Source organism: Myotis nattereri, assembly GCF_964212035.1.
Source record: "Myotis nattereri genome assembly, chromosome: 8".
Taxonomy (NCBI): domain Eukaryota; kingdom Metazoa; phylum Chordata; class Mammalia; order Chiroptera; family Vespertilionidae; genus Myotis; species Myotis nattereri.
Window position 1 is genome coordinate 89,787,460 of NC_138083.1, and position 12,082 is coordinate 89,799,541.

At 42.0% G+C, this 12,082-nt stretch overlaps 1 protein-coding gene across 1 annotated transcript in view; it reads left to right on the plus strand.

Annotated features, from left to right (window-relative positions):
* The window catches only part of B4GALT6 (beta-1,4-galactosyltransferase 6), a 55,539-nt gene extending 50,841 nt beyond the window's left edge, over positions 1 to 4,698 (plus strand). Inside the window, exons 7-9 of the mRNA XM_081097595.1 lie at positions 876 to 998; positions 1,293 to 1,394; positions 2,122 to 4,698. Of these exons, the coding sequence (XP_080953721.1) occupies positions 876 to 998; positions 1,293 to 1,394; positions 2,122 to 2,269 (373 nt within the window). The 3' untranslated portion in view covers positions 2,270 to 4,698. The remainder of the gene's footprint in view (positions 1 to 875; positions 999 to 1,292; positions 1,395 to 2,121) is intronic.
* The last annotated feature ends 7,384 nt before the right edge of the window (positions 4,699 to 12,082 follow it).

A 12,082-nucleotide genomic window follows, 5' to 3' on the forward strand; every position in this document is an offset into this window, starting at 1 on the left:
GGCGGTGAAGTGGGTGAAAGGGGTCAAAGGTCCAAGCTCCAGTTCTGAGATGAATCAGTTTGGGGATGTAGCGGACAGCATGGGGACTAGAGTTAACAATACTCTATTGAGGATCTGAAAGTTCCTAAGAGAGTAAGTAGATCCTCATCACAAGAAAAGAAAGAATTTTCTATCTATCTATGGTGATGTTAACTAGACTTATTTTGATAATTATTTCACAATATATACATACACCTGTTAAACACCCAAAAGTAATGCCATGTTATGTGTCAGTTATATCTTAATACAAAGTAATTTCTCTAAATATTAGTGCATTAAAAATAAATGTGTTTGTAAATATTAATGAGTATTTGGGGCTGTAATCCAAACAGATATATTATAGGTATAGGCAGCTTGTCATCTTAAAATTAAATACTAGACTTGTCTTTACGAATATACATGTGTCCTGGTCTATATAATAAATAATGCATTTAGAGTTACATTTTATTAATTTAGAAAATTTTACTAGCTTAGCAACATCTAACCTCCCATCAACAGCTATTGGTGGATTTAATTAAGTTCACTTTGCTGTAAAAATAATTTTTGAACACTGGGTTTTGAGTATTATAAAGTAACAATTCTAAATACCGAATGTCAATTCCCACACGTGTTTTCCATAACAAACACATTCAGGTGTGTGTGTTTCACTAGAATGTAGAAGTGTTTTGTATCTGGGGCTACTTTCTGTTTCCCAGAATATGATTTAAGCAACATCATCATTCATTTGGGAAGCAGCGGTCTGTTTCACAAGGCACACCGAAGACTGAAGGCTTGATTTCATGCGGCGCCCTGTCCTGGTTTTATTTTTAGGATGCTCTGCTCTGCTTTGTTTTTAGTCTTCCGTATAAAGAGTTCTTTGGTGGTGTAAGTGGACTGACCGTGGCGCAGTTTAGGAAGATCAACGGCTTTCCTAACGCCTTCTGGGGGTGGGGAGGAGAAGACGATGACCTTTGGAACAGGTACGTGGCTGTACGCACAGTTTAGTAGCAGAGTTCCTCTCACTGTTCTTCGTATAGATAACTTGTACTTTGCATTCCCAAGAAAGGATGCTTTGGGATGGAGAAGTTTTGAGATTCCTAAATCTGCTTTGTGTCCGTCCCCGCCCCCCCCCCCCCAACCCCCGAGCAAGAGGGCCTTCTGAAATCATGGACAGCACCCCACTCGAGCGTTCTTTTGCATTTTAAATGGAACTCAGATCAGCAGTGTTTGTGCCAGATGCTCTCTCTGTTTCATTTGCCTGTGTGGTGTTGCAGGGTTCACCATGCTGGGTATAATGTAACGAGGCCCGAGGGAGACGTGGGAAAATACAAATCCATTCCTCACCATCATCGGGGGGAAGTCCAGTTTTTAGGACGGTAAGTTGAATATCATCTTCAGAGACCACGTTCCAGAATTATTCAATGTGTGAAAGCTTTAAAATACACGTTGCACCCAAAGAACCTCCCCAAGGGCGTTTTCTGTCGATGTCATTTTTTATGTAGAAGTAAAGCATTTTTGTGCTTGTTTTGAAGAGAGAGACATATATCCGCACACACACGTATATTTATGTTCTATTAAAGAGCCCAGTTAACTAGTTATACTAAAAAGGGATTTTCTTAGCCAAAAACACAACACAATTTTCCCCTTGTGGGTGTCTAGGTCATAAGGTGCAGTCACTTTTTCAGGTGGCATTTTAAGCCTCGTACTAATGCTCACTGAGAACGATGGTGCAGAGAGGTGCTTCATTACGTTTGAGAACCAGCAATTGTATAGAGCAGGGGTCGGCAAACTCATTAGTCCACAGAGCCAAATATCAACAGTACGACGATTGAAATTTCTTTTGAGAGCCGAATTTTTTAAACTTAAACTAGATAGGTAGGTACATTGCTATTCACTTCATTAGGGCACTCCTAAGGCTTAGGAAGAGCCACACTGAAGGGGCCGAAGAACCGCCTGTGGCTCGCGAGCCGCAGTTTGCCCACCACGGGTCTAGAGCATTAAGTGCTTTCATTCGTAAGGATGACCTTGAGCATGTTCCCCGTCGGTTTTCATTCTTTTGGACATGTGTCTGTTACTTTTCCTTTTTTCTCCCCAACACCCTAGATACAAGCTGCTGAGGTATTCGAAGGAGCGCCAGTACATCGACGGGCTGAACAACCTAATCTACGTGCCCGCCGTCCTGGTGGACAGGCTGTACACGAACATCTCCGTGAACCTCACGCCGGAGTTGGCTCCAGTCCAGGACTATTGAAGAAGTCACTGTCATGGCAACCTAGACTGCGGCGCTGACCATAAACCCAGGGTGCGCTCTTGAGGGAGGCGAGTGGACGGACGTGTCCCGGCCCGTTACGCAGCGGAGCCGGCCGTCTCAGTGACCACCGTGCGGGGTTGCCTACAGCAGCCTCCTTCCTCCCATCCCGAGACCCCCCCCCCAACCCCAGCGAGCGCTCCAGAGACCAGGTGCCATCGCCAAGACTGGGGGTTAAGAGCGCCCTGCAAAAAAAGACATTTTTATATGGAAATCTATAATTTAACTCAAGAGAATGCTTTATTTCTGCGGAGACCTATTTTGTACATAGGGGATGTACACTGATGTGTTGAAATTGTTGAACAATACGGTGCGTTGCAGTTTTGCATGTAATGGCTTATGCCTTGATCGGGCTTTTATAAACATTTTTTATTTGCATGGAACAAACAGTGTACATTTATGAGACTGAACAAAGGCTAACCCTGTGTGACATGAAGGCACTGTCAATAACTGACAGCCAGTGACTACAGTAAGCTGTTATACTAGTTTTGAGCTTTAGACCTTCAGCCTCTGTGTGGGGAGAAGTCAGCTTTCCTAGGGCCCTGAGGGTAGAAGAAATGGCTTAAGCCGCTCTTCTTCCTGCCAGGATTGGCTGTTTTTTTCCTTGCTTGCAGTCTCATCAGATTTTGCTAAATCACAACCGTAATGTTTATGCATATTGCATGACTAATGCCAAGAAAAAATCTTAAAAGTTATGGTGTGACATGAGATCCAGGACCTCCTCATGTTAAATGCTTTCCATGTACCTCCGGTGTTAAGTGTCAGGGATTTTGTGCCTCAAAAAGTGTTCCCAATGTGTGTGTGTTTGTACACTTTTTTGTTTGTTTGTTTTGGTTCATAGCGAATAGCACTTCTATTATTTCCAGTTCAGAGGAGCCAAAAATTTTTTTAGTTTAAAAAAAATCAAAACAAATTTTTAAAAGAATGTGTTATATGGAAAACCCAATAGTACCTATAATATACAAATGAATTATACTATTAGATAAGAAATGAAATGTTATATTTTTATGAAGATAAATGCTTAGTAGGTAGAAAATAAATTTTAAGTTTAATTCTCAGACTCATAGAATTCAAGTTTGGAAGGGATCCTTTTTAATCTTGCCCAATTTCATTCAAACTGTATTTTTTTTTTTTTTTACTTTTAAGAAATTACATCTCTGGTGTTCATTATTAAAATTTCCTCACTGAAAGCATAATTTAATAGAACTATATTCTAACACATAATCGGCTATCTAAATATGTTGGTGTTATAAGGCACATCTCAGAAAACAGGTCTTATTACCTGACATTAAGTATATTACTTTATCTTAAGTTTGGATGAAGTTTTTATGGCAAAACCAAACAGTATTTTTACTTTGAAAATTATCAATTATTGTTAACCAAAGATTCGTTAAATATCTTAAGGTAGTTTCACAAATTTAAAACAAAAAAATTGTTTATCTATACAGTGAATCTTTAACAACGATGACAAACAATAGAAATCTGTATTTGAGAGATGTGTGGATAACAGTTGACTCATAGATTGTTCACCTAAAATAGAAATATGGTATTTATCTCAGGTTGTAAGTTTAACTTTTGAAAGTTTGCGTTTTCTATGGCAATATTGGTAACACAAATGATCACTAACCAAATCACAAAATAAGTGAATTTCTTGTACTTTTAGAAAACAGATAGCTCTCTGTTATGATACAAAACAGAGTTTTCCCACATTTTTTTCTTAGAAATATTTCCAAAATATTTGTCTCTAATTTTTTTTTTTGCTTGTACTGAAAATAGTGAATAATCAAACTGCTGAAAGTAAATGTATTCTTAATTTGTCTATCTGTTCATTTGCTGTCTCTTGTAGTCAATGTAGTTGTTTAATTCAATGAAATGGAAGAAAGTAAATTAGGAAGTTACCATTTGTTGATCACTAACAAGATAATTGGGGCATAGGAACATAATTAATCCATAAAATAATTAAAAATATTTTAGTTGGGGTAATTAGGACTGTTTCAGAGTCTTATTAGGAAATCATATATTTTTTTAATGTGGAGCTGCCCAAATTTGGGAATCATTTTATTTTGATATACATTTTATAATTTCAAGAGAACTCAGTCCTAGTATCTGCCTTATTTTTTTGGATTAAGTCTAATAGTAATTTTTGTTTTAGCTGTGGGCCATGAATATTTTGCTTTTTTCAGTTTTGAATATGGCATGTCGTTCTGTGAAAAACATCTTACTAGTTTGCTTTTTGTCTTTTGTTTGTTTTTACAGTGCTTTTTCACTGCAGACTTAAAATTGATTTTGCCTGTAAATCATTTATATGTTTCAATAAAAGTGACAGAGTTTTGCCCAATTAATCTTTATTATCGGAAAATAAATCTATTCCACAAGACTAACAAATATATTGTAAATCTTTTTGTTTGGTGGATGTATTAGTGAACATGTGTTCTTACCTACTCTGTCAGGGGGGATGCTAGGTATGTCTACGGAAAAAGCACTTCATTTCTAAACAAATCAAGTCAGGCAAGTGTAAGCCTTTCTAAAATGAAGATGCCCTCTGATAACTTAATCATTGTATTTCTTAATCTCAAAATCAAGAAGCATACATATGTGGACATAAGAGTTATTTTAAGTCCCTCTGGCACAACTGGGAAAGTTATATAGTGCCTTCAATTAGAGAAAGTAACAGTGATTAATGGGCCTATTTTCTTAAGGTATATTTTTATTGATTTCAGAGAGAGGAAGGAAGAGGGAGAGAAACATCAATGATGTGAGAGGATCATTGATCAGCTGCCTCCTGCACGCCCCCTACTGGGGATCCAGCCTGCAACATGGCATATGCTCTGACCGATAATTGAACTGTGACCTCCTGATTCATAGGTCGATGCTCAACCAAACCACTGAGCCACACTGGCTGGGCTAATGGGTCTATTTGTAGAAAAAGAAAAAGTGTTCACATTTGCTGTAACATTATATCAAAGTCATCATGAAGATAGTCATTTAAATTTTGCCAAAAATTAAGGTTAAACGAATATTTTTTAAAATATTAAATTTTTGTTAGTATTTTGTGAAAAGGTGTTCAGTAAGAAAACCTTACTTACAATATTATGTAAATACAAAATTATGTATTAGAAACTAGCTTATACTTCTTTTCCAGCCAAGAGATTAATATCCACTTTAAAACAAAATGGAAAAATCAATACAATAGTCTCCCTCTTTTTGCAGGCTACATATGAGAGAAAGCAGAGTTTGTGTTGTTTTATTTGGTGTTTGCTTGTCTTCCTTATATTTCTCTATGTATCTTTTTTTCACATTAGCACTCAAGATTTATTGCCTTGTATTTGCAAGTTTGCCAGTTGAGAGAACTAAAATGGCCATAGTGGTGTTTATCAGAAAGAGAAAGTGTACTTAAGATTCACTTATTTATTAAGATCCGAAAGGCTTTTACATAAAATGCACTGAATTAAATGCTAGTCATTTCTTGTATTCTTTTTTTTTTTTTTTTTTTGCTGCTCATGGAAATGTTTGTACTTTTTTATCATTGTCTTTTATGAAATATAATATTCTGAAGACTTTGTGTGATGGTGTAATTATTTTCTCTTGGGAACTTTTTTGGGGTTATCTGGGTTTTCCATTGTTGTTGTGTTTGTGTTTTCCACATGAAAAAGGTCCCATGAAAAGAAAGGTAAGGAACTGTGCTGTATGCTGCCTATCGATGTCCCTATGGTGGGTGTGACATCGCACTATAACATTGTATGATGTTACCTTGGGGAGGGAGCTGGGGAAAGGTACTCTGAATTATTTCTTACAACAGCACGTGAGTTTACATTACTTTAAATGGAAACATTTAATTTAAAAAGAAGCAAAGAGCCCAGCCAGCATGTAGTTCAGTGGTTGAGCGTTGACCTCTGAACCAGGAAGTTCACAGTTTGATTCCTGGTCAGGGCACATGCCCGGGGTTGCAGGCTCCATCCCCAATGCGGGGTGTGCAGGAAGCAGCTGATTAATAATTCTCTCTCATCATTGATGTTTCTATCTCTCTCCCTTCCTCTCTGAAATCAATAAAATATATATTTTTAAAAAGAGGCAAAGAGTCCTGTATAAAAGATGACCAGCTCCACTCACAATGAGAGACATACAGGTTAAAATTACATCGAAGTAAACCCCAGAATTTCACTGTGCCTCTGGGTGAGGTTGCACAGCTCAAGTGCTCATACAAAGGGAGGAATTGAGCAGTAGTCAACAAGATGACCCAAGCAGGTATGCGCTGTCCCAGAAATCCTTCCTTAGGCTTCTACCCTAAAGACACGTCTCTACAGATCTGAAGCAACATAGGCACGCGTTTATTCATGGAGGCTTTGTTTGCAGGAGCAACAAATGGAAGCTCCTGAGTGTGTCCAGGGGAGCCGGTTGAATAGGCTCTGTTCACCCCCACACTATGGGGAGCCCTCCACGGCCATGTCGGAAGGAGGCATGGATTCCATGCTCCCCTTAGCTTCCAGGCTAATGCTGTCCTGTGGGAAAATAAGGTTCACACACTATATAGCGTGCTGCTTCTTGTGAACAAAAGAAGTGGAAATAAAAACGTGTATTTGCTGCTTTCTTACAAAAGAGTGACTAGCAGGCCAAACCAGAAACGAATGCAAATGGCGGCCTTGGTGGGGGAGGTGCGTAGGGGTGTGTGAGAGGGGGTGGGCGGGTGGGCGGGTAGGAGTTAGCAACTGGAACCGTGTCAGTGTTTCAACTTAAATTTTAAACGAACCTTAACGTCCATTTTAAACAAAATTTTACATTGTTTGGACAAAAGAGAACCGATGTTTAGTGTGTTTGTTCTTCATTCGCCAATGATGAGCTTCAGCAAGCAGAAGGGAAACCGTTCCTGTGTGGTCACTTTCTTGCTGAATCATGTAAATGTCCCTGATTCCGAGTTTGCATGTTTTTACTGTGCCTTTTTTTTTTTTTTACATAGTTTCCTTTGTATTGTTGACGTGGGAAGGTAATGACCACCCTCTGGTGGCAGCCGTGCCCGTGGCCCTTCCCGCACACCCCGGCCTCCCTGGCCACAGGGCTCGGCCAGAGAGAGCACGGAGTGGGCCCACAAAGCTGGCCAGATTCTCAGAACGTGGAGGGACCGGGGACTGAGGGGGTTACTTTCTGGGGTTGGGGGCGGGAAGGAGCTAAACCCAGGCTCCCTCCCTTACGGTTCAGTGAGCAGAGAATCTGCAGGGAATGAGAGGACTCACCTGGAGAATCAAGCAGCCCAGAGACAGGGAGAGAGGCCGTGACTTCAGCTCCTGCCGGCTCTCCAGGCCCAGCTCCGGGGAGCCCAGCGTGTCCCTGCCCTTCATGTCCCGTGAGGTATGTGCACACCCTTAACGGAACCCTTGGCCATTCCAGTTAGCTGGACTGAGCACGCAATCTTAAACCAAAGGGCCCTCGCTGAGACACTACATTTCCCTTTTAGAAAGAATTTTGACCTCATTAAAATCAATTTTGATTTATGTCGGTCAAAGTTACAAACTATAATCAATTGTGTTCAAACATCAAAGTCACCTGAGTTCGGTGAGGTGACTTTGAGGGCAAGAACCATTTCTGTTTCAGCTTCAGCTGGCACTTCTTTTTTTAATATTTTAAAATTGGTTATTTATTTATTTTTAATTAAAAAAAAATATTTGTTGTTGAAAGTAATACACCTTTTTTCCCCATCGATCTCTTCTAGCCTGCCCCTCCCCCCACCCCAGGCCTTCACCACCCTATTGTCTGTGCCCATGGGTTATGCATGTATGCAGACAAGTTCTTTGGTTGATCTCCTCCCACCCTCCCCCACCTTCCCTCTGAGGTTCGAAAGTCTGTTCCATGCTTCTGTGTCTCTGGATCTATTTTGCTCATCAGTTTATTTTGTTCATTAGATTCCACATATGAGTGAGATCATGTGATACGTATCTTTCCGTGATTGGCTTATTTTGCTTAGCATAATGCTCTCCAGATCCATCCATGCTGTTGCAAATGGTAAGAGTTCTTTCTTTTTTACTGCAGCGTAGTATTCCATTGTGTAGCTGTACTACAGTTTTCTAATCCACTCATCTGCTGATGGGCACTTAGGCTGTTTCCAAATATCAGCTATTGTGAATTGTGCTGCTATGAACGTAGGGGTGCATATATCCTTTCTGATTGGTGTTTCTGGTTTCATGGGATATACTCCTAGAAGTGGGATCACTGGGTCAAATGGGAGTTCCATTTTTAACTTTTTGAGGAAACTCCTTACTGTTCTCCACAGTGGCTGCACCAGTCTGCATTCCCACCAGCAGTGCAGAAGGGTTCCTTTTTCTCCGCATCCTCTCCAGCACTTGTCGTTTGTTGATTTGTTGATGATAGCCATTCTGACAGGTGTGAGACGGAATCTCATCATCGTTTTGATTTGCATCCCTCGGATGATTAGTGACTTTGCGCATGTTTTCATGTCTCTTGGCCTTCTGTATGTCCACTTTGGAGAAGTGTTTATTTAGGTCCTTTGCCCATTTTTTAATTGGATTGTTTGCCTTTCTTTTGCTAAATTGTATGAGTTCCCTGTATATTTTGGAAATTAACCCCTTATCGGGCATTCTGAATGGGAGTTCAAGTCTTTGTTAAATGAAGCTTTTTCTGTTGTAACCCTTAGAGCAGCGGTTCTCAATCTGTGGGTCGCGACCCCTTTGGCAGTCGAATAACCCTTTCACAGGAATCGCCTACTGTGTAATGTACCCCACCAATCACAGAAGGACACCTCAAGAAGTCGAATTAAAGAGTCACATTTATTGCAATCCGGGACTATGAGGGGCCATTCCCAAATCTCATAGTGATCAGATGGTTGTAACTTCAGGTTTATATAGGCAAAAATTACAAAGGTATTGATTACATCTCAGGGTTTAGAATGAGGAACCTGGTTAACAAAAAAAGCAGTTTACAGAAGCAGAATTTAAGCATGTTAATTACAGTTTTGGGTCTCCGGATCACGGAGTTGACAGAAACACATCATCTGGGACCGCTGGGTTGACAGGAAGTCATGAGCCATCGAGGCAATTTAGAGTAATTGCACTGTCCTGGTCTTAGGACCACTGAGTCAACTGGAACGCACCACCTGTGGCCACTAAAACAATTTAGGATAATTGTGCTGTCCTGTTTCCCAGGTACAGAAGAATGTGCTTCGATAACCAGTAAGATCACAATCAACGGGATAGTCACGTTACAATCAATGAGGCATTCAATCGAATGAGATGACTTATACAATTTAGAAAATCAAAGTAACCTGTCCATTGTTAAATAAAGCAGATAGGTACCATACTTCACTACGACCATCCTGCATATCAGATATTTACATTACGATTCATAACAGTAGCAACATTTCAGTTATGAAGTAGCAACAAAAATAATTTTATGGTTGGGTCACAACATGAGGAACAGTATTTAAAGGGCCAGAAGGTTGAGAACCACTGCCTTAGAGTATGGCTTCTGTTTTTTATGTTTTTTGTTTGTTTGTTTTAATTGCTTTTCTCTGAGACAATAGAGTGCACACTCATGCCCTCACCCCCCTGATGTCTGTGCCCATTGGTTAGGCGTATATGCATGCACACAAGTCCTTTGGTTGATCTCAGGCCATTTTAATAGACTCTATTTTTAAACGTCCTCGGTGACTCAGGTCTTGAAGTCAGGGCCAGGGCCCAGAAGCTGGCACTGAACATGGGGACGTTATTCCCGGAGCTGGCAGGCTCCCCGTGCTTCCCAACCCCGGCCCGGTTCCTGTCTGCTGGGGGTCCTGGTGCCAGGTCTCAGCGTCTGTGTGAGGGAACACCTCCCCGTGAACCCAAGGGCTGGCCAGGGCTCAGAGGAGAACTCCTCGCCTGCTCAGCGACCCCGTCACCATCCGCTGAGAAAGCGTTGATTGAGCTCTGCTGGGTGCTAGACACCGCCTCCCAGATGCTCAGGAGTTTGTTCCAACAGGCTTCCCAAGAGCACACGCCAAGGGGAGGCGGTGGAGGAGAGAGTGCCGTCAGCCCGCGTGAGTCCTCGTCATCCCAGCCTCGGAGGGCTCACCCCCAGCCACCCTGCATCTCCACATCGAGTCTTAGGCCCAGCTCACAACCTCTGGCCTCTGGGGAGCGATATCCGTGGAGCGACAGCTGGTGGGGGGCTGCTGAGCAGGGGAGCTCCCCAACTCAAGTGGTTATTTGAGCAGCCTGCCTGTCGCCCTCTCTCCTCGCTGCTGACAGTGGCTCCGGAACAGGCCTCCAGCGTCTGCATTGGTTGCCAGGGATGGATGATCACCTATCTGCCTTGGCTTTACATGAACTGGGCAGTTCTAACCCACAGAGAATGGAGAGTCGGGGAAAGGGAATTGGTTCTAAGCTTATTTCCATGTTGAAAGGCAGTAAGAAGTAATGGTGCTGAGGGAGGGGGTGGTCTCTGAACTGTGAAGTAAAAGGAAGGAATAGGCTGTAAAACTGAGAGTTTGGCCCGGCTGCTGTGGTCAGTGGTTGGACATCGACCTGTGAACCAGGAGGTCATGGTTTGATTCCAGGTCAGCGCACATGCCCGGGTGGCAGGCTTGATCCCTAGTTGGGGGCAAGGGGGAGGGGGGTGGTGTGTGCAGGAGGCATCTCTCTCATCATTGATGTTCCTATCTCTCTTTCCCTCTTCCTCCCTGAAATCAACAAAAATACATTAAAAACAAAAACTGAGGGTTTGGGTGAGAAATAAAAATTCCTAGGAAGGGCTACCTCTGTGGACAGAATACAACTTAAGGAATAAAAGCTCCAGATTTCATTATTTAACAGGTGTATCCAAATAGCAGGAGGAATTTTAGTATTAGTGAGGCTTGTGTTCTGCCCATCTGTGTATACACAATGCCAATTTCCAAGGCACGAGGTTGAAAACTGGTTTGATTTTATGTCATTTACATCTCAACAGAGCTGGGGGGAAGTGTTAATGTCTGAAAAGACCATCACAGCAACCCCTAGACTTGCGTTTGACCGTGGGTACCATGGCCTCCCCAAGCTGAAACAGCACGAATCCTCACAGCTCTTCTCTGATTTATTCCTCTGTTACAGGGTGACGTTTTTAGCCACACTCTTGTCCTGAGGTCCTGGGAAATGGATAAAACATGATGAAATCCCTCTGGCTGTGCGGAAGGGAGTGATGCCTCTGTTTCTGATTAGTGTGAAAGGCCTTGAATGGGATTAATTAACATATTTATCTTCCGGCCAAAGAGAGTAGGGCCGACTGGAGGCCACCAAAGCCGCTAGTGTTATTGGCAGGATCTCCTTATGGGCATCCAGCACTATTGCGAGGCTTCAGTGAGCAGTTCCTCACTGTCCAGATCAACCGGGAGCCCAGTGACAGACTCCTGGGACCATCTGTTTACCCTCTGCCTCTCGGGGCTTTCCAACGCTTTCAGAGTGGCTTTTGGCAAATGCTTCACTTTCTGTATCTCAGCTTTCTTATCCCCCAAAGCCTCCCAAACGCAGCATTCACTGATTCTACAGCCTGAACCTAAAGTAGCCATGCCAAATTCCACCCCTCCACGCCCAGGATTTTTCAACTTTCAGCTTCTTACAACCTAGTTCCTACCCTCTGTTTTGCAATGATCACACCAACCTCCACCAAGGTATCTTGACTGATGTGGTTTTTGACAACTACTCCTCCATTGGTCACATCTACTTTTCAAGTACAACTTGTGATATCTGTAAGGTTAGAATCCTATATAATAAAGAGCTAATATGCTAATTAGGCTGAACA